At 41.0% G+C, this 23861-nt stretch overlaps 1 protein-coding gene across 1 annotated transcript in view; it reads right to left on the bottom strand.

Annotated features, from left to right (window-relative positions):
* The window catches only part of LOC138605376 (receptor-type tyrosine-protein phosphatase gamma-like), a 444649-nt gene that overhangs the window by 124437 nt on the left and 296351 nt on the right, over positions 1-23861 (bottom strand). The window contains exon 5 of the mRNA XM_069677579.1: positions 6082-6177. Within this exon, the coding sequence (XP_069533680.1) occupies positions 6082-6177 (96 nt within the window). The remainder of the gene's footprint in view (positions 1-6081; positions 6178-23861) is intronic.

The raw sequence follows: 23861 nt of genomic DNA, 5'->3' as shown, positions 1-23861 counted from the left end.
GGGCCAATTTGTCCTGTAACAAGAGTGTGATAATTTATTTAAAAGATGATACAAAGGCAACAATGAAGGCGCTGCGGAAACAGTCTGATGGAAGAGGAAGGAAGTACTGATGAAGGGAAGGAGAGAAGAAAAGACGAGGCATTGGCCGAGTTTACACAGAGATGGAGTGACAGTGTTTGTTTCTTAATGGTGTTTTATGTGACTGCATCATACATGTGTTTTTATTGGTCACAGTTTGAAAAGTCCAGTAGGTAGAGAGCTTCCTCACATGTGACCTGTCCCTTGCTTCAGTTGCTTTGATACCTTTTTCAATACATACATATACATGGTCATTTTATTAGTTAAACCTAATCAGTTTTTCTGACGATAAAAATGTGTATGTAGAAGTATTGCAGTATAAGTATGCAGCATATATTCATACAACTGATTTGCATTTCCTTGTTACATGTGTATATTTTATCACTTTGCTTTAACAGCTTCAGATACTAATTATTCATTAAAATCATGAATATGTGGCTGTTGTGTCGTGTTAGTCAGTGTAATGCAAATGGTAAATAGTCTGTACTTATATAGAGCTTTTCTAGTCTTCTGACCAATCAAAGGATTTTTATGGCCTGTGTCCACTAAGGGTGGTTTTTGCTGGCGGCACCTATTTTCCATACAAAATAAATGCAGTGCAGCATCCTCATCCACGCCCTCTGCGTCAGCTGTTCTTTAAAAGACAAATTTTGTAACCTAGCAACAGTAAGTGACGGCGAGAAGCGCTCTGAAATTGAGGACGTGGGCGCTGCCAGCGCAAAAAAACTGCATTAGTGGACACAAGCCCTAAAACTACACTCACCCTTTCACACTCACTTTCACACACTGATGGCAAAGGCCGAAGTGTAAATTTCCAATCAGGATGTATGCACATTCATACCTAATGGCCATGCCTTCAGGAGCAATTTGGGATTCAGTGTCTTGCCCAAGGACACTACGACATATGACCGTAGCAGTCAGAGATCAAACCCCCGACCTTCCAACTGAGAGACGAACGACTTTACCGCTTGGTGTAAAAATGATTGATACCTGCAGCGTTCGGCACATACTGTATGCAATGGATTAAAACAACTGCTGCCGCTTCGGAGAATTGTTTGCAGATTCTGCTCGGTTGTTCTCGTGCATGCACATAAGAACAAGCATGAGTACACAAGTGATGTGCCAATCTGGATGACCTGGGAGACCTGCACAATGCCAGTATATGATGACAACTAGGGGTGTAAGAAAATAATGATACACTTGGTTATTGCGGTATTGTGTTTTGTGATAGGGTATTGATTCTCAGAAACACAGTTATCAGTTGTTATATTAGTGCAACTTTTTCTCTTTTTTTCTTTTTTATATTCATTCTTTTTCTCAGATTGAGAGAAAAAAAGTACTTTTATATGGAATGACATTGGTAGACATTTGTACCCAATGCACGTGTGCTTAATGCCACGAAACAGAAAACATTCATGGTAATATGTTTAATAATCAGGGCTTGACATTAACTTTTTTGCTCACTAGCCACTGTGGCTAGTGGTTCTCCAAAGTTACTAGCCACTCAGCATTTTCACAAACCACAATCTTTTTGTTGAGAAATTTTAGTTTTATTTGATCAAAGTTGACTACGGTGTGCCGCAAATTATTTGATGAACTAGATTTACAACCCTTTTAAATGTAAATGACCACTGTAAACAAGCAAAATCAAAACTATGTAAAATGTATGACACAACAATCAAGTACTCCGCTCTGCATACGTCCCACATATATATACTTTCATGCCTTTTTATTGAGAGAGGACAGTGGATGGTGTTGGAAACAGGGGAAGAGAATGGGGATGACACGCGGCAAAGGGCCATGAGCGGGAATTGAACCCGGGGCTGCCGCATCGAGGACTACAGCCTCTGTATATTTAACCACTGAGCCAAACCGGCGCCAATTAAATAACTTTTTAACACAGCATTTCCATTAGTTCAGGTTGAATAAGTTACAGATGACAAGGCAGAGGCTCAGACATTTCTACGCATATCACAGCTCAAGTCTTGTCCACTTTAAAGAGCTCCCGATAAATGTTGTTTATTTGCAATGTGTACCGTAAAATGCAGCTCAGTGTTTTTTAAAATCTAAATAAGTTTCCAAATAAGAATATAATTCAGCTATTTTAATAAAAACAAAGAAGAAAAATTAACTGTTAGCAGCTTAAAGTGCTTCTCTTACACACACTGAAGTCTTTACGGTCTCTATGGAGTGTTGTGTGGGAGGCTGCTGTTGTCGAGTCTGGCAGAGGACACTTTTAAGCTCATCAATCCAGGAGGAGAGCTTATCTCTCAACAGGACTCATCAGCGTCAACACAAGCAGAGAAACTCCAAGCAAGGCTACACACACACACACACACACACACACACACACACAGGCAGAGAAATACGCCAGCTCACAAAATTAAATTAACTGAATGTTTCTCTCATACGTGAAAAAAAAGCGATTGGAGTGATTCAACTGCAACATACAAACACAGATTTTATCTACAAACGCTGACACACTCAGATACAGTTTCACAATCTACAATTTCACTTGCAAAGCAAAAACTGTGAGAGTGATAAAAACGCATCAATGCGAACACTTGATGTCACGGCATCTGAATGCAGCTTCGCCCTGAAGGGGGAACAGTAGGTGTTCAAACACAAAATGATGAAACTCTGAATAATTACTTCTACATAAAAAAGGGTTAAATACTTTTCCAATTAAAGATATGGAAAAGACAATGAAGAAAACTGTCAAACTTTTGGTAAATAGTGAAATGAGCCTGGGTTTAAGGTGTCTGTAGAGTAGTGAAAATTATAAAGCAATTCTATTCTACATTATAATTAAATAGCAATTCCAGTTCACAAATGAGCACAGTTATTGAGCAATAATTCATAGGTGACACAAGTTTAACGGGAAAATTGCTGTAGCACTGGACGACATTGTTCAATCTGTGTTTCTTCTATTAAAGCAAAACATGATATGATACATTTCCTGATCGAACAGACACCGCGCCACACGCGCACACGCGGTTTGAGCCTGTCTCTCAGGTTACAAAGACAACCTGAAGCATGCGTGCGGGGCAGGAGAGCGAGTGGCACCTGGATGAATAAAGAATAGCGCACACTTGGCCAGGCGCCTACGCACACTCCTCTTAGCATAGCAGCAAACACAACCTGTCGACATCTATCTGCGTGAGCCAAGTTATTGAGGGCACGGGTTCAAATCCGTCTTTGAGCTGCAACTGCACAATATCATCAAGTGCAGGGAAATTGTGTGAGTATTGCCATTTTTGTTGGAGAGAGAGAGAGAACAAAAAAAAAACCCCAGATAGAATGGCTCCTCTGCTGGAGGACAGATGGAGTCACCTGTCAGTAAAGATAGCAGTTTTTGCAGCATTTCAAACTAAAATTTTATTGCTATTTCTTCTGGCTGCTTTAAGGAAATCACTTTCTCCGTGCGCCAACTCACCCACTCGGTTTTATCAAGCAAAGTGCAAATCTATCCGTTCCCGCCAACTGAGTTCTGTTTTTTTGGCGATGCACGGCCCTCCAGGGAATCATTCCTTTAGGTGTTTGGTGCTTTGTTTACACTTTCAAAGAGCGTGGTCGAGGTGTAATTTATTAATTTCTCACTTGTCCTCCGCCTCCTGATCTAACAACAGGGAGGTGCGTGCGCTACAGTGCAGTTTCAAATCTCTGTGGTTCTCCAGAGACTAATGCTAGCCAAGCCACATCCATTTTCATCCTATCTAATCATTTCCCTGAATGATTATTTCAAATCCATCCCAAGATGACATCCCACGCTACACTCTGTTCCACTCTCACATGTATCTTATTACAGGATCTAAAGATGCTGTGACTGCTCCCTCGGTCTTTAACACATTAATGACAACGTCGTTTAATACAATCATAAAAAAAGTTTTCTTTTATTTGTGAAAGTGTAAAGAAATCAAGACAAGGGGCTTACTCCCCTTTCTCTCCAATCATCAACATGTCAAGATTGTCTGTCGTCAGTGTATCCTGATTCAACTGTTTGTGTTCACAATTAGCATCTGCTCAATGAAATTGTTACATTGTAACAATTAGTCATATGTAATCCTACAAATGTCCAACCTGTTATCACTCCAGGATATCAAATACTCAACAACGCCCCCAATTGGCATCTCAAACAGATACACAAGGAAGCATCTGTTTAAAATTTGAATGAAGGTCTTCCTTTCAGATACTTGGTTCATGTGAAATGATCTATTTGGTTAGTTTAAGGCCAAAAAAAAGTAAGCTTTCTCACATCATGGTGTGAGTTAGAGTAATCACTTAAAGGAGCAATCCGCCCCTGGAAAAAGCCACTGTCAGTCACAGCTGGTGTTCTCTGTAATCACTAGAAGCAATAATATTTGAAATTGGCGCCACAGCTGTGGAGAAAGTTCTACAAACAGCTCGTGGTTTCGCCCATTCTACATTCCTACAACACCCACATGCATAGCGCCCCTCCCTCTGAAAGGAAAGTGAAATACTCCTGTTTGCGCTGCAGGCAACGGCTCAGAGCGGTACAGAATCCGAAATACGACGAGAATAAACCAGTTGATCGTCTTCAAAATCTTCGGGTTGAACGAGACATGACATCGGAGGCGGGTGTCCTTGATTGAGGAAGGGTAGTTTAGTGACCTCCCTGGCCTCCACCAGATGACGCGTTTTATGTCGTCTGTCGGAGGTTGTGGATAGCGTCCTCAAAAGGCACAGAGCGAAATTGCATGAAATCCTACCATAATGGTATTAGCTCCTCATAACAGCATGACAGGACTAAGATGAGATAATAGGACTGAGGTTGAACTGGCCCTAGGACACAAATTCAGGTCTAACAGATGGAAGTCCTTTGACCCATCATCATCGTCGCGTGCCACAACCACAGGTAGACTCTACTGGCCTTTCTACTGCAGTAGGTCACCTTGACTTTCCACAGGAAGTATAATGTATTACTTTCTGCTGCCAACAGTGGATTAAAAAGATTAATTTCATATCAGGAGCTGGTTAGTCCAGGGTAACAGGCCTTGCTTTACATTGTTCAGTTCTATAGAACAGACTGAGAGCTTCTGTTTGTTTTATGAGATGACCAGATTGTGGAGAAAAAGAGGGCTTAAGTCTTTTTAGTTACAAAATTAAGTTCAAAGACAGCAAGTAAACGACTTTTGGCAGGTTCCCCTTAAAAACCCTTGATTAGTATAGGTCAAAGATAGGTCAATAATATTTTCCTACTGAGTTTATCGCCTCAAATGGTGGAGGATGTCCATTTAGTAAATTGGCTAAAATGCTTAGGCTCGTGGGTACATATGATTGACAAGTTGCTACCACAGCGACCTGTCAAACTTGCTGGAGGCTTCAAAATATGGTCACTTCTTGCTCCAAATGACAAGGCGGTGATGGGCAAAACACCCAAACTGGAGGCTTCAAATCAGTATTCTATAAACCAGTTGGTGACTTCATGGTGGCCACTTCCACTTCCCAAATACACCCACACAAGGCAATAGAGACCGAAGAAAGAGAGGAAAATATTAACTTGGGGTTAATGGTCCCCGTAAAAGTGCACCAAGGATGGCTTCAAATTAACTTCTAGTTCCTGCTAATTAAGAGTGATAGAGCTCCCAGTCCGCCCACAGCTCCACTCAACAGGCCAGAGATCGAGGACTTCATTAATGACCGGACTTTGATGTGGATCTACAAGTTTTATAGCTCATACTAAAACCCCAACACAACTCCTCAACACACAAGCAGCGTTTTTAGCTTCCAGGAAAACCAACAGCCAAAATCAAAATGAAGATAGAGATGAGTCAAACAATACACCCTGACAGGAGTAAACTACAAATACCGACCTTTGACCTTAATCCTACTTATCACAGCTGAAACTTAACTAACTTAAATCTCAGGCCCAACACTGCCTTCTTATTTGTTATCACACCAAACTACAAGTACAATGTAATCATTCTGTTTTTTTGCTTGAGGGGAAGTTCAAAACTCATAGTATCCAAGAAATGTTCCTACCTGAAAAAACACAGCCATCGCTGCGATGATCCTCTTCTCCCTGAGCGCTGCGCTGAGGCTGTCGAAGTCGTCTGAGTTGTACATGTAGATCTGCATCTGTGAGAGACAGAAACATGGAGTTAGGTGTGCAGACAACAAGGCTTCATTCACAATGTGGAAGAAAGTGGGCCATATCAGAAACCATGGCTCACATTTGATTTTGTATGTGAGCCTGAGATAACAGAGACAACAGTGATGATGACAGATAATCACATGGATCCTATACTGTTCATATTACTACTTACCTGCATATTATACTGCACTATATTATAATATCTTTATTATCACCAGTTTCTGTTATACAGTATATTATATAGCATTATATTCTAGTATCTATATGATCATATAACACTGTACATTCTGTACTGTACACCTTATTACATCAGATATGCTGTTTCTGCTGCTGTACTATACACTATTCCATATCATACTGCGTCATATACACACTGTAATATAACATACTGTATTTATTTGACACTTTTTATATTGCACCTGATTTATAATGCAGTTTCATACTTTATACTGGACCATTTCATATTGCTAAATGTTGCTGCTATTACCCATATATGTCACTTTAGGTCAGGGGTCTCCAACCTTTTTTCATCTCAGAGATACTTGCATTGCATCGCTGTAATTGCTGTTGGCGCTCCGTGTTGATTCACTGAAACGTTGGTACCACAGATGAGGCACACACATTTGACCTTCACATTCGTGAATAAAAACTTGCTTTCCCACTCCCCGTGGAAAAAGAACCTGTGGTTGCTGCAGCATTGCTGTGATTGGTTAGGTTCAGACGTTGACAAACTTACCAGGAGCATCACCGTTTCTTATTGACAGCTGATCGGCCTATCCTATTATTTTGTATTGGAGAGGGTGGGACATCTGTGTATTTGATTGAATTGAAGTGGGAAGAGGCTTTCATGCATTTATTGTCGTTGGATTTGTTTGTACAGTCTGTGAACCTCTTGGCGAGCGACTAAAATCCAGGCTCGCAAGCTACCTGTTGGAGATGCCAGTTTGCTTTTGTATATACCTCCTATTTTATTTTATTTTGATCTATTCCTATTTCTATTTGTATTTGCCGTCTTGCAACTTGTCATTGTGCTGTTGCAACAACCGAATTTCCCCTCTGCGGATCAGTAAAGTACTATCTTATCTTATCTTATCTTATCAATTCTAATTTGGGCCACAATTCTAATTGTCTTTCTAAATTAACAATTTGGCTCTCTATTTTTTGTCATCAACATCACCTGCTCACAATTGCACAGCAACACAAATGCTGGCTCCTTAGCCTCCATGTTTACTTCCCTAAGACAGCTTGTTGTAGGCACTGACTTTGTTATTGTTCTTCTACAAATGCAGTTGAGTTTAGGAACAGGACCTGTACACTCTGCAATCTGACCTCATTTATGAACCACAAAAAACAAGATCTGAGCAATAAATTCAAATTGAGCTCCAACTGCTGTGTCAATGGAGCCTTAGAAGAATTATCTTTCAAATCAAATTCAATAAAAACAGGATATCAGATTGATTAAATTTAAGTTTCTACCAAGGAGGCAGACCTACGAATACAAAGGGACAACTCAAACTCAAAACAGCTACAAGAAGTGCAGTCCAAGCCAAACGAGAGATTGTAATTAAGGCTTGTAATATTATGAACTCAGTGGTACCAATACACAACGTTCAGTCTCTCATGCAACGTTGCAAGCCTGGGATTCTATGATTGGTAAATTTCTCTCTATATAGATATACAACCGCTGGCATTAGCAGGAATGATCTGTGAGTTCATTTAACGTTGTGTTGTTGGGGGGGTTGCTTGAAACCTTGATCTTATTGTTAAGTCCTGGCTACAGTCCTAAGCCAACAATCCCTCTAACCTCAGGCTGTCCTGCTTCTACTAGTGTTTAAATAACTTTCACTACACATTAACTGCAAAGTTGGTGGGACAAACTAAGGAGAGAAACTGAAGTTAAAAAGCGATGTGTTGTGAATACAGCCTCAGGTGTGAGCTGGCCGGTTAATCCTTGCTGCCCAGTTTTACATAAAGTTAGAATCTCTTTATATGCTTCTCACTTGTCACTGAGACATGCACATTAGGCTACCCATGACCTTTTTCCTCTGCTGTTTGAATTTCTACAGCGCTGCCTCGGGACAGGCTTAATTCAAATATTCCACTGCCAGCAGCAGCACCTTCATGTGGAGGAGAGCCGCTCTGTTTAATAAGAGTCTTTGAAGAAAATACAGAATAGTATTACTTTAAAGCGTAAGTCAAAGTAAATCTGCTTTGCCATTAAGCTAATACTTATGAACAGTGAACATCATGAAAGACATTCATACGTTGACAAATCAAGTTTCAAATTAATGATATCAAACAGAAATAAAACCCACATTACATTTTTTCTTTCTGTTTGATTTCCTCAAAGTAATGAGAGTCAACAAGCTCGAAACAACAGCTGAGCTCTTTCAATACTGGAGGAATGACTCAGCCCAACATCTGCATTCAACGATGATTCTGTGTGCATTTAATTTCAAGGCGGATAGACTTGAATGTATTAATTGCAAAAGCCAATAGCAGATGAGTCAAGTATGACCCATGACAATTCATAAGAACAAACTAGTTCTTTACTTTAAGAGAAACAGTCTTCCCGTCCTCCTGACACTGAACTCACACTCATTACATCCTGTTATTATTCACAAGCAGGTAGAAATGTACGACTGTCTCCTGTACCGCACTGCAGTGCATGTTTTGTTGTACAACCAGCAGCTATGGGGTGGAAATGTCAGTTTGTTCCTCAACAAGAATTCTCTGCAACCACTCGTTAGTGTCCCTCCCACTGTGACATTCAGTCTCAAAGCCCTTTTCCTTTCAACAGACTATTACTATAAAAACAATACCGGCATGGGCATAAAACCTGGATGGATAAATGTCCATGGGCCATATACTGTGTGACTTAAGCTAACATTAGCTACAATGGCTACAGACTGAGCAATGGAGCAAGTGGAGCAAATGCATCCTCATTATTCAGTGAGGGGGAGCAAAGTTCTGGTTTTGCTACCCCACTTTTTGTCTTTTTGAAAATAACCTTATCATCATACAGTTCCCCGCAATTAGATTTAAGCACCCTATATCGATCATTTTATTATTTTCAGCGACTGACAAGTAATAAAAAAATCTGCCATTTGTAGACCCGCCTTTAAATTAGTTCCGTCGAACCCGTAGCCGATCGTTTGGCTCAGCGTGCTTTAGCTGTCAGTCTTTGTCGATCCACACAGGAGTCTGACTGACAAAGTGAGAAACATGTAGCTCCACTGTGATCATGGATTGAAAACAGAACACAGGAAAAGATGTTGAATAAACCTGCTTGGCCCACTGACTCCAGCCAAACTTTAAATGAGCTAAAAGTAGAATTTTACTGTCGCCGAAATGTCAAGCCGATTTGCTTGTCAACGCTAGCTTATTTTGCTAGCCTGCCTCATGTTAGCTTGCTGCAGAGCTGGAGGGCCCCCTGCAGACCCACCGCTCACCCAGAACCGCGGGATGATGTTTCTCTGCTGCTCTCGGCTGTGAGGATGGGACCAAGAAGCCAAATTAAGAGTCAGCTCTCTTAAGTGTAACGTGGCTATTAATATTTGGCATTATAGCCCTGTTGATTGCATTATTTGAGATGCAGCGGAGGAGAGTAAGCATGCATAATCTTACTAATCTAGAATAGTTCAGGTGGCTGTTACTTAATCCAAGAGGTTAGGTGGGGTAGAAATGCTGGAAATTTGTTTTAAATTACCCCCAGACCCCCCACCACCTATGTATCTTTCCAAGTATAACCAGGCGCTCATGCTACGAGCTAGTACTTTTCATACAGAAGACGATTTTCTAAAGTTAAGCCAGCAGTTAAAACAGCTCACACAGATCATTTCAGGCTGATGGTGAGCATCTGTGGCGGGCACCTTTGTTACTAGAAGACCCTTACCTGTTGCTTTAGCATGTTGAACCGCTGGTGGAGCAGAATTTACTCAAATTTAGCAATCTCACGAAACAGTGGCGTGGAAATGGCTGCTTCACGATAACAACGGTTCAATAGCTCTATGTGTTCCAGTTTCCCTTTTTTTAATGACGTGTACTAACAGTCACCTACTGGTGCTGTATGATAAGTTAAATCCTGTCATGCATTGGTGGCTGTCAAATGTAATGTTTGTGCTGTATTCAAGTGCAACCTCGGCGCAGACACAGATTTGATTGGACCCAACAGTCCGTCTCTGTTGATTCTAGTCCTTTGATGTTGGGTTGGTGTGTCCAGGGCTTACTGCTAATGAGTTTCATAATGACATGTTTCAAACCTTTAAAAAACGACATGGTCTGACTTTGGACTTTTGAAGAAGATTTGATACTTGATCAACTCAACATAATTGTCCAGGAGCCGGACAGTGTATGTTGCATTGAGTCAAAAAACACTGCTGTGTGTTTGTTTTAATTAGAGAACGAGTTCAATGGCACACAGAAGGATCAGACACAAAATGCTTGTTAGTTGTGTTACTTGATTTGGTTTGTTTTGGTCAAAGGTTTTAGTAGGATTAAAATTATCTATAAACCTCTACAAACTAATTGGACAACTTCCTTATTTTGCGATTTCACACACTCACATGGATGTCCATGTTACACGTGGTAAACAAAACAAATGTTGTTCGTCTGCTATTTGTGTGGAAGAGATAACCAGGTTGAAGGCTGAAGTCAATAATACTGTGAAATGGACTTGGATGATGTGTTGTTGCTCAGTGAAAACCAATGAGAACAAACACACACACACACACACACAAAGAGAGAGAGAGAGAGAGAGAGAGAGAAAATTGCTCAAACAGTGAGGCGCTATTCGTTGTCATGGTGATTCAGAGGCATGACGCATTAAGGCACACAGCAAATGTGTGCACAAAGTGTGTGTGGAGAGGAACACATTATTGTTCCTGTGTGTGTGTGCAGGTACATAGAAACTGTGTTCATATGCACATGTGTTTACATAATTTTGTGGTGTCGGGGAACACAATCCTGCATGCCAAAAGCAATTCTGGAGGCTTTTTCCGTGCCAAGATCAACACTGCCAATATCACTTGTGTAGCATTTTCTCCAGCTTGCTAATCCTCACATAAAGAGCCCCGCGCATTGCTTTTTGATCTACTTGCGAAGTAAACAGTTGACAAGCAGCCTGATATAGAGTCAGTGTGCTGAATTCATAGCAGAGACAGCTCAACTGGAACAACACATTCTCCCAAACGGATATTAATTAAAGTCAATGTGGGGAATTGTGTTTGTGAATGTGGCAGCGAGACAGCAGCTCAACAATTAAAATCAGTTCAAATGAAGCAGGATTTCCCCTAATGATGGCGGTGTGGGCTTTCTCACTTAGGAAAATGGGACAGGGATGGACAAAAAAACACATTTTGCTCTGCTGCTGATCTGAATGCATCACTCAGCCATCTGTGACAGACGAGGCTGATTGACTGGAAGCACTGGAGTTCAGTGTGACCACTCAGGATCCCTTAAACAGATCGCAGGGTCCCCCAGCTCAATGACAATTTTTTGTCTGTGCAAATTTATTCAATTGAAATTCAATACAGTGATATAATCTGAGAAACATGCTAGCTTAACCAGAAAAAGATTCCCTTCCTGACCATTTCTTTGACCTGCACAAATTCAGGTCCATAAGAAAATGTTTTTCCCAGTTTTACTTGGACAAACTTGGCCTGACCCAATCCAAAAACTGCAAGCTGGTCTGGCTGCAGACCTGCACTCTCAGGTCGGTTCTGTCGCAGGATCCACTGTCAGGACAGGAAATCAACGCAAGAAATTACAAAATAAAATCGTGTAGATACTTCCGGTTTTGGCGCTCTCGTTATTTATCTTTCAATTGTTCTATTAGGCTAACAGTATCTTATTTATACTCTTTATTAATGCATTCTGTAAAAACGGGAGATAAACGGGTGTGAGTTACATAAATGTATCCAAAAAATAAAGCTTGTCTGCAGTTGGAGCTTAAAGCTCTCTTCTGAAAAAACAAACTTCTCATTCAGAATTTTCCTTTGAAAAAAAATATAGTGTTACTGCAATTTAATATGAAAAACAGACAAGTGTTGGTATTTTGTAGGTCACAAGAAGATAATATGTAAACATGAAGACCTCGAGAGGCCAATAAATATACGTTTCCCATGGGAAACCTGTCCTGTCCTAACAGTGGAGGTGGCCTGACAGTGGAGCCTGCAAACCAACCAGCCTGATAGTGCAGGTCTGCAGCCAGACTCTCATAAACTGGGGGATGAACTAGAAACCTGAAAGAAAGCTGGCCTTGTCACACTGCTTCAGTGTTGTACCTCACTTATGCTCCTTTGGAAATTCTTCGTGATGGGAGCAAATCTCTGCAGCAGGGTTCCAAAATCTGATGGAAACCCTAATACTAGAAGCGTGGGTGCCATTATAGCAGCAGATTATTGCCCACAAAGTTTTTTTTCTCCAGTATGGCTGGAAACAAATACACTCTAAATAGGATAGTGAATCAAGAAATGAGACACAGTGAAGGCTGAGAAAACATCCCTGTCGAGAACTGAAGAGCTGAACTCTGATGAACTTGTTTTAAAATACTTCTCAGTCATGACAACCCAAACTACTGCTTTCAGTATTTTTTCCACCCGCGATGTGATGTCTAAGGGCCAGACGAGCATCATTAAACAACAACTGGCCCACTGAAATGAACAAATACCATCTGGTCCAATTAGTCATGAAGCCCAAATCTTAATCATAACGAGCCTAACAATCAGAATGTGTGACTACACCTTAAGATGGGATCCAAGTGTGCGAGATGTTTGGATACTGCTGCATGGAGGTCTAATGGGTCTGAAATAATGGACCCAAACCATAGAGTTCTGAATGGACCAGATGTTTTATAAAAATATATATATGCCCGAATATTTCAGACCCAACCCTGTCCGTGTCCACAATGGCGGTCTTTACCGTTAGGCAAAGGTCAGCAATAGCCTTGGGCCCCGAACTACCAGGGGACCAGAAGATTTTTTTTATTTTTACTCTTCATTAATTAAGCACGTCATTCTAAAAATCCGTATGCTAAAATGGCATCATAATGCCTAAACTTCATGAGTAACTAGTGTTTCAGCACCCCACCCCCAGTCCCCACTACAATGGACTATTCCATGATCGCACCTACGGCAGTGATTCAGATGGTAACAGACGTGTTGTGAGCAGCAAGAGCAGCAAGAAGCCGCTGCTTGCACTAGCAATGCTAATACTATAAGTGAAGTGGAGGAGCTAACCGTTGCCGCTTGCTCTGCTGATACAAATAACAGTTAGAAATAACAGTATAACAGAATATTTTGTTTTATTTCTGTAACTCCATAATTGACCTCCTATTATCTTGTGTGTTATCTTCTTCTTACAGTAAAGCAAGATAGAAGACAGAGGCCCATCATCAACTTCTACCAGAGACCCTGCTGAAAAACCAAGATGACAACCAATGACAGCTCTTCCATGTGAATGGACAATAAAGTACATATTGTGCAGAGATCATATTCTTGATGAAAATAAGATTTTACAGTAAGTACAGTTAATTAAACTGTCAATATGTTTTGTTGTTTTTGTTTTACAGATGCAGTTCCAGACATCTGGACATCATTGCTGTGTAAAGACCATAGACTGTATAAATAATGGACGTAGTCTCAGTGACATCACCCATTGGTTTCTGAGGAAGCGTTTTGATGCCCGAATTGTGCCGGTGCTGGGGTCGCCATATTGGAAATGCAAGAGCTGGCTAATCCAGAGGCAGGCAAAGAGGCTGAAAAGTGAACGAGCTAAAGCCAGTGGCTGAGCTCTGTGGGCGGGCTGCATGAATCAGCCAGCTACGGCTATGAAGCTAGGCTATATGCTCCTCAGCGTAGCTAGCGGTTATTAGCCATAGACTGTATAAATAATGAATGAGCTAGTTTGACTTTGCCAGGAGATTCTTACAATAACCGATCTTCTCATCCTGCAGCAAAAATATTTAAATACAATAAGACTAGCATTTAACTCATTGAAAAGCTGGAGCTCAGACTTCTTGCACGGACAGAAAGTTCCATTAATCCCACAGAGAGACGAATGATTTGTCCAAACTTTGAATGAAAAAATCCCCAAAAGTTTCTAACAACACAAACAGGTGAAGTTAAGCTCAGTGTCTGTGTGTCTGTGTTGACTTATAGCAGACAGCCAGCAGGATCCACCTGTCAATCAAGTGACCCGGCCCCTATAATTTTAGGCTTAATATAACCAAAACAAGTGTGTTATAAAAAAAATTCACCCCCTGTACAGTTATCTTGAACAATAAAATTAGCTTTTTATAACAAAACCATGTTTTGTACCAGGCTGTAAACTGCAAATCTGTGTTGTAAAAATGGGCATTTTCCCATCTGCTGTAATGTTATTTCTTGTTTTCTGGAGCCAGCCTCAAGTGGCCACTGAAGGAACTGCGTTTTTTTTGCAATGGCTTCATTTTTCAACACCGGAGGTTGGCGCTTGGTAAAGACCAGTGAAGAGAAGACTTACAAATAGGACTCCTAAATAAGGAGTGAAAAAGGTGGAGAACAATGGATGCGGAGGGCCCCATGCCTGTGTTCGCCTTGTTAAATCCGCCACTATGTGTCCAAGTGGGGAGAGCCAAGTGACCCTCGCTGGGTATGTGCTAACGGACAGACCTGGTCAGCTCTGTAATTTAAGTTGCTACTAAAATCAACACCCCCCCCCTCACATCTTTCGGTATACAATGTTTCAGATGTCTGTTTTTCTTGTCACTTCTGTAGTTGTTGTGTTGTAGCTGTGTGCCTGTCTTAATTGAGGTTGACCGTAACAGTCCTCCTTGTGATAAGGTTACACGAAACAGCGCTACTTTCTTGTCATCTTTATCACCAATTTACAAGAACAAGCCCACGACAGAAGAGGTGTCGCCGGGTTTATATCTTTATTTTTATCTTTTTCTCATTTTAGAGAAGAGGGTATACTTTCCTCAGCTCCTCCACCTCTGACGAGCTGAAATGTGCGCTTCTGCTAAACGCTTTGCTTTACCTTTGTCCGGGGTCAGATCACAGGAGTTTTAAATCCTAATTGAATTCGACACACGGGCTGAAACTTCAGACATATTCTTCTCTCTAATCTAATGAGAAAGTTGTTGGGGCAAGGCGGCCTGCATGGTTTGTCTTCTCTTCAGTGAGAGCAGCAGCTGAGACTTTAACTCAGTGGGCATATAGCTACCAGGGTTGTTACATAAATAGGTTTAAGCTGTGTCTGACACCCATGCAATTATTAAGTACAACAAGTTCACTAATGTAGACCTCCTGTACAACACACTTCTATCAAATCTGGTAAATGTCTTACAAATTCAACATGACAAGGATGAAATAGAAGACGTTTCCATGGCGCTAAAAGTAATCTTCATAACTCAGCTGTGTTCAGAGCTGATGACACAGAGCCACAGCAGGAGTTAAAGAGGAAGGACTTGTATCATCAGTTGCTCTGGATAAATGTGTCATCAAAAATGTAACAGTCTTCAATCACGCTGCTGCGCTGCTCATTAATCCAGCCACAGGCAGACATTTATGCAGCCCAGGTCTGTAATTGACTCCTTCAACAGTGATTCTATATCGTGTTGTGGTGGTTAAAGTTACTTTGTGCTCATGTATGTCTTTGAAATGTCTTTGAACCGAGCCTCGTTGCATATCAATAACCCCCACTGGCACGATGATAAGTCTGTCAAATATTTGAGCGCCATGTCTCTCTGTTCTCACCTTCACGTGATTCCTATGATCTAGCTTGCTATTGAAAAAAAAAACCCTTATCAATAACACGAGGCAGGGAAAGCTATAATTTGTAGCAATGGACTGAAGGGAAAGAACCACAAAGAGACAGAAAATGAGTTAGGGAAATGGAGCACTGGGAGGAGTAGAGAGGGAGAGGAGGAAGAGGAAGCCTGCCTCCCTCTGGGCGATCAGCCCTAGGGGGCCTGTAACAGCACCTCGCCCTTCCTGGAGTTCAAAAGCCTGAGTGGGAGGTAGAGATGCTGTTTAGCCGGGGGGCAGGCAACACCAAACAACTTATTTATTTTCTGCTCAGAAAAACACTTAGTAGAGTAGAGGAGAAGCCCCTGTCGCTTTCAGAGGAAAGCAGAGTCCACTCTCCTACTTTTACATCTTCACATCAGACCAGCAGACATCCAGCCGGTGTGAGGCTGGCTGTTGACTAAGCTGTGAACTGTTATTTAAGCTGGAGGAAGGCTGATGGTCAAGGTCTTTGTTAAAAATACCTCCTCTATAGTCGGAACCAGAGAGAACAGGAACACTCCGGGTGTCATGTCCAGAACAACATCCCACCACAAACACACGGAGGAAACAAAAAAAGTGACCAGGCCAACAAATCAGAGCAGTCTTTCATCACGATCATTGTCATTTCACGACAGCAGGGTTCGATACCCGTGTCGAACCAAATAAAACTATAATAATAATAATAGTTTTTGTGTTATGTAGCTAATGTTATTTATATATCTACATTAGCCATACTGTAGTTAAGTAAGGTAAGAACATGTTAGTTATTAGGCAATTTAACTACAAGTTGTTGTTAGCTTAAACCGAAACATTGAACCTTTTCCTTAACCTAACCTTTAATTGAGCTGCAAGTGTTAATATTCGTCACACATACAGAATTCATAACTCATATTTTTCAAGCTTTATTTTGAAAGTCTTAGTCTCTTGCTTTATTTTGGAAGGCTAGCTGGAAACTGCATATTTATATATTAAACTCGAATCGTGAAAACTGGATTCAGAGGTTGTTTTAAAACAGAATTGTGTATCTGTCAAAGGGGAAACTTGTGGAACAGCTTTGATTAACAATTAGAAATGTGTCATTCACTTTTAACATTTAAAAATGAGGGTTTTTTTTACTAATGGTTTTTTGCTTTTTTTGCTTCTTATTTGCTGAGTTCGTTTAGTATGTTTTTCTTTTCTTTATTGTATGAAATGTAATGAACTTTGTTCTGCTTAGTTAACTAAAACTTAGTTAAACGGTTGCCAAACAAAACATGTTATGTAAAAGGTTCGGCATGATAAGCCCAAGCTTCAGCCTGCACCTCTTTGGTGAGTTAAATCCCTAAATGCATTTATTTGTAATGTTCAACAACTTCTATGTGTGTTTTTTTTGTTAATGCTGACCAAAATAAATAAACAGAGAAACTATGTCAGAAGAAGGTATACTTTATTAATCCCTGAGGGGAAATTCAATCCTTTCACTCTGTTATTCTTACAAACACGCTAAACACACATAGGCCCGGAATGCACACATGCGATGCACAAACAGGGTTCTATGGAAATGCATTAATGGAGAGATGTTAGTGAGTAAGGGGGCTGCACATGGACATGCGCCCCGAGCAGTGGAGGATTCGGTGCCTTGCTCAAGGGCAACCTGGCAGTGCTCAGGAAATGACAGGGCACCTCTCCAGCTACCAGCCCCAATGTCCATGCTTGGTCCGTACCGGGACTTGAACCGGCCACTCTCCGGTTCCAGAGTCAAGTCTGTACAGACTGAGCTACCGTCGACCTGTAGCAGAGATATACGCTTACATATACACGTGTCCACTAGTGCAAATGTGTCACTGTGGTTCTGTAAATGGTTAGTGAAAGTTGGAAAGAGATGTTTTCAATTCAAATAAGTTTCTTCAAATTAGGCAATTCTGTGCAGAACGATCACTTGAGCTGGACACAGTGAAACACAAAGCGGAAGTTTCTGAAGTACAGAAGGTTACACACTTGGGTTAAGGTATATTTAGAAAGTCTGAGTGTGTGTGTGTGTGTGTGTGTGTGTGTGTGTGTGTGCGTGTGTGTGTGTGTGTGTGTGATCATCATCAAACACTGACGTGATGTAGTGTAATGTACTCAATGAAACATTAATATGTGGGAAGGTAAGCACAGGAGACAGACTCTCACCACGAACAGGCCGCGGTGATGAATCAGGCAGCCTGCGCTGCTGACACCTTAATGCATCATTATTATAGATGTTCTAAGTGGTTTCTGAGGGAGGGGGAGACGAGCGGACTTAAAGCTAACAACCCACCTGAAAACTAAATGTACATGCATTCGTTTTACGATGTTACAAGATTCTATTATCTATCACTGAGAACTGCTCTCCTCAAGCTGGAACTCAGAGAAGAAAGCCTGCATCAGTCATGTCTCTGAAAACTGGCCAAGTCCACACACACACACACACACACACACACACACATTCTCCTTTTACTGGGCTTTCTTGTGTTCAAGTAAGAGGGTATGAATTTCAGATATATTTTGGAAGGTAAATATTTCATGTCATATCAAAGACACCATAACTCTCTGTTCCATAAATTACATTTGTATGAAACTACTTAATGTAATAGAAATAGTCTTTCGCGGACACAATGCACTTCACTTTGATTTAAGAACACCAGTGTTAAACATAAGCTCACATCACTCTCCCGCTCCATACTCCATATGAGGTCAACCTGGGACACCGGTGCAGTACAGACCCTTTTAAAAATTGCCGTGACCTTTTCATTCTTAGATCATTAGTTCTTCATCTGGAGGGAAGGACCAACCCAGGGTGGCCATAAATTAAAAATGAAGGCTTCTGATTTTAATTTTTTAATCTTGGGAATTACTGAACAAGAACAAAAATAGCATTATGACCACCAGGAACTAAGGGAGAAGTAGTGGAACCTTTGTAGTGTCAGGGAGTGTGTGTTTAGGGAGGAGGAAGACTCATGGTGCAAAAAGGCTTTTGACTTGTATATTTGTTAATGTTTGTTTCCTGTTTCAGTTAACAATGTGTAGCCATTCATCGCCAATCGTCTTTGTAGCCATTCATAACAAATTTTGGAACGAGGATACAATCCTCCAAATGTTAAAACTCCTGAAACCACCAGAGCGTGTCACCATCAAATCACACGTAAAGAGTTTTCATTGGCACAAAAGGGTAATACTGATAAAATCCTTTATACATAGTGCAAATGAATGTTTTAACTGCCCCCCAAAGTAGTTTCTAATTACTCCACTTATAAAACACTGTTAACTGCATTAGTTCTCAATATTATTAAAGTTGTAATCTCCAAGATCTCAGTTTCATTTCTCTTTGGCGGCACCTGTGGTGATAATATTTTCCTGGCTGACGGTCGCTTTCCTTTTCAGACTGTTTGCCTTCATCTGAGCATCAAATTTGTTTCTTTTTCTTTGGATTTTCACTTATTTTTGAAGTTGTAGCTGTAGTCATCCATCTTTCCTTTGTTTGTTCAGTAGATTACTGTTTACTCGCAACACTTGCAGAGACCGGAAAAGCAGCCGCTTAGCTCCGCCTACCCTCTCTGGAAGACCAACCACTGCTGGCTGATGGAAAAGACGTCAGTAACTGGGCGTCGTTTTTCTGCAAAAGTCACCACAGACACCCAGTCTGTAACACTGCAAACGCAAAGGCTTTCATCAGAGGGCCATAGGCTCAATCACCATTGTGTTACCTAATTCGGCGATGGATAGACTTAACAGACATTTATTTAAATGAAAATCTTCCAGATTATTACTTTAACTAAATAGTAGTACATTTACTTTATGCATAAGAAATAAGGTAACCATGTGTAGCTAAGGCTGAAGCTGTGATAAGGCGTGGGTATATGTGTGCATCTTCTTTGTAAGGTCTTGTTTGCAAGTCCAAACTTTGCCTTTAGGTTACAGGTCCATCAAGTCAGCTTTTTCATATGCATGTCTGGAAATAGATTTAACCTACAGTATTAGCTTTTGGCAAAAGATGTCAGGGTTAGGGAGAGTTTGCATTCAGCTGTGGGATTCAGCCAAAAACAGAAATTGCGTCAAGTTTCTGTCAGGAAAGTTTTAATCTGGCCAGCGGTGTCAATCTCCGACAACCATCAACTGAAGGAGTCTTGTAAACAAGGGCATGAGGAGATAAGAGGGCAAAAAGTGAGAGATTGATAGCATGATGTGTAATGGAAGGATGGTTAAAGGAAAGCACAGACAGTTCATCGGAAGTGCAACGGTTTTGTTTTTAACTTTGAAAGAGACTTCATCTGAGGGCTTCTATCGTTTTCTGTCAAAAGTCCAAATGAGTTTTGGCTGTTTTTAGAATATAAAGTCCTTGCTTTCATTTTGTGTAGAGTTTAAAGTCACACACGAAAAATCTAGTTTTGAGGCTCATAAAGCTAGCATGACAAGCGAGTCCAGAGGGGAGCAGTGCTGCCTTGTTAACTCTGATCACATCACAGGCTGTCTCTCATGTTGCCAAGTTCAAAGTTTGCAATACGCTGGACAATTGCTTAAAACCTGTGGGACTCAGAAGCTGTTTGTGTAGTTTTTGGCAGTATTTTTTTGGGAAGCGTTGTTTTGTACATATTGTGTAAATCCTGTGTTGCAGAAATTGCTCTAAAATTGAGAGCAATTACGAGAGGAGGAAGAGGAAGCGATGCACAGTGGCCTAACTTCATTTCTAACTGCTGTCTAACTCCAGTCCTCACTTCAACAGTTCGAGACCTGAGGTTACAGATGGCAAGACTGAAGATGATGAGCAAGATCAGTCAATTAAAGTACACCCTGTGGCCCTGACCCTTCAGTCGTTACAAATTGCCTGTCGAGGCCAAGATAGTGGCCAGGAAATTGAAAAGGGCCTCCATGTATCGGTGCAGCAGTGGACTAAATGAAGGAAAAGGCAATGCATATGGATAAACCTTTGTCTGCTGTAAATGGTTTCTGCACAACAACAAAACATCACCCAAAGGTTGAAGCATTTCAAGGCTTGGAACTGGTTATGCTGTACTACCTGTTGCCATTTTGGAAGTTAAAAGAGGAACAAAAAGTGGGCATCAGCATGAAAAACTGCATGAAGCAAGAGGTGACAACCACGACTGACTTTGACAGTTTAAGAGTCTGTTCATTAAGAGCCAAAACTTACTTTACTTCAAGTCTACATACAACCCGAAAAGACCTTTTTGCAGCGAGCAATATCTTTGGCTTTCCATTTATGAGACCCTGTCAATCATTGAACCTGAACATGTAGGGAAAGGTTTCATCTACATAATTTTGGTCTTCAGCAGCAGCAATCCATAAATGTTTTAGTTGTAGTGTTTCGCATTAAGCTGTGAGTCTCGCCTCACTGCCCTGGCCTCCTCCAGAAGTTACGCTCATGGGGTACCAACATGTAAAGAGACTGGCTGTCTGGGGACAATGACATAAATGGACTACATTTATTAGCACAAAACGTGCACCAATCATAACTGATTGTTTTTTTTTCTAATTAAACAAAATGTCTTTTGTTACTGCTTTTAGATGATGCAACCTCTTCTCCATTGTAAGCTGGTCCAGCAGTCCCCTCACCAGAAACATCTGTCAGATTCTGTACATTTACCCAAAGTTTTTATCGTTATTTTACAGAAAATGAAAGTTGAGGATCAGAGCACAATTTTTCAATTTCCTCAAAAAATGTTGTTCCACAAAAGTCAACTTTTTGAACATGTTCCTTTTTATGTTTGAGGGAAAACTTCCTCCTAAGGAAAGTCAACTTCCTCACAATTTCCCATCAAAGAAATGGACGTACATTCGCCTTGAGGCAATAACGATTTCTACATTTCTCACCAAAACAGAAAGTACACTTCCTCCAAAGGAAAGATAACTTTCCTTTCATTTCAAGTCAAATGAAATATAATTCTCTTACCCAGAGGGAGTCAGCGTTTTTCCCTCTTTCTCATCTAGCAATGGGGAAATCTGCAGATCTTTCTTTTCTAAGCTAATTTAATATTTAATCACAAAAGAGACAGAGATTTATTGCTAATATGATATTCAAATAGCTGTAGATGTTCAAATAACATGAGCCAAAGTCACACACACACACACACACACACACACACGCACACACACACACACACACACACACACACACACACACACACACATACAGCTGTGGACAGAGCAGTGGATTGAAATGGTCTTATAAAAACAAAGATACAGACTTACATTTTGATAGAAAATATCATGTAAATATATTAATATTTTTGATATATATTTGTATTCGTAGATCTAAATAGTAAATAGTATATTTTAATTTGTACCTGTGTTGAGCTAGATGTCCTGTTTTTAAGCTTGTGTCTAATAATGTAAACCACAGTATGTACCTTGTATGTGTTTGGACAACAAAGCTGATTCCGTTTTTGATTCTTCCGAAGGCTGCAAATGCCAGTGAAATGATTAGTACAGGACGCTCATGGACTTGGAACTGAAATGGAAGAAGTAATTTTCTGTCAATAAGCGAAACAATTTTGCAGTTAATACTTTCAGCACTCTGCAAAGGTGCAAATCTTTTAGTTTAAAGATCTAGTGCAAGTTTTACTCCAATTGTCTGTATCCTAGCCAACTGACTTTGGTTTATGCACGCTAATATCAGGGTAGTAATAATAGCCACCTTATTATAACAGGATAAATCATGTGGTCCTCTCCTGTAGTGGAGTGTTGTGTTTAATTTTATCTAACAGACATGAACAGAATCAAAGTCCCAATAACCAGACTGCAGCCTTACAGCAGGGGGCATGTTAATGACATATTTCACAGGCTCAGCTGCCGATACAGACGACGCTGGAGCATAAGAAAAGCTTTCTGAACACAGACCTCTGCCCACAGGAAATGTCATGTGTGTCTCCCCTCCGTTTCAAATCAGAAGACAATGATTCAAAAACATGTGTCCTGACAGAGATCATGACAGAGAAGTGTCTCATGGGACCGCTCTGTTGCCTGAGGATGGAGATACTCAGAAGCTTGAGATGCTGCCACGACCCCTCTGAGAGTGTTGCGAGACCGGGCACGGCGGCCTATGATCCCCCCTGAGGGACTGACAGATCTGAGGCGACATACGCCAGGCTCTGTGTGAAAACAGACAACAGAATGCGCTGCATGGAGTGCACGTCCTTGCTGAGCAGGGAGCGCGAGGACATCAAGAAGATGGTTTGATGCAGTCTCGCTCTCGATCTGAGCCGCACTATGCGGTTTTGAATTCCCTCGCCCCACTCGCAGCTGGAGAAAGGGCGTCCATCAAAGAAGGTCATACGATGTAGCATTGCCGGCCACTGATGCAACACACACACGCTGCCTTTCATCTCCATCACCGCCGCAGCTTTACGAAACAGATCGGCGATGCGGGGACAGGAATGTACAATCTGGGTTATGAGATATGTTTAGAGCATGCTGCGACCTCACGCAATCTATCTTAAAAACCCAATTGAAATGCATTACATGAGAAATGGTTCTGAGAGTCAGCTGTGGCTGTTTCAATTTCATGAGTGTTACTTTTTCATAAAAGAAACGGGGAGGGGGCAAAATATTGCTGTGCCCCAAAATAACAAAAGAAAAAACAAGAATATGTGTACAGGGGCACCGCTATAAGCAGGCCAGATTATTAAAAATGGTATGGAACAGGCCCGGCATCTGGGACAGCATCTATTTGCCCTCCAGGTAGCATTGGGCTTTTAAAGAATGACTGTGTTTTTTTGGTGTCATTGAGGACAGGAACCGGGAAATATAACATTATGTTAGGAATGGCATGTGTTCCCTATCCAGAGGGAAGGCCAATCATAAATAAAAGAGAAATAAATATAAAAAACAAGGGAGTGCAGCCTGGCAGTCATCTGTTATCTTTGAAGGTTTAATGGAATGTA

Source organism: Semicossyphus pulcher, unplaced genomic scaffold (assembly GCF_022749685.1).
Source record: "Semicossyphus pulcher isolate SPU_LCO1_2020_fin unplaced genomic scaffold, fSemPul1.0.p SCAF_3, whole genome shotgun sequence".
NCBI classification, from domain to species: Eukaryota; Metazoa; Chordata; class Actinopteri; order Labriformes; family Labridae; genus Semicossyphus; species Semicossyphus pulcher.
Note: the sequence above shows the minus strand (reverse complement) of the source record. Positions and strands in the feature narration are given on the sequence as shown.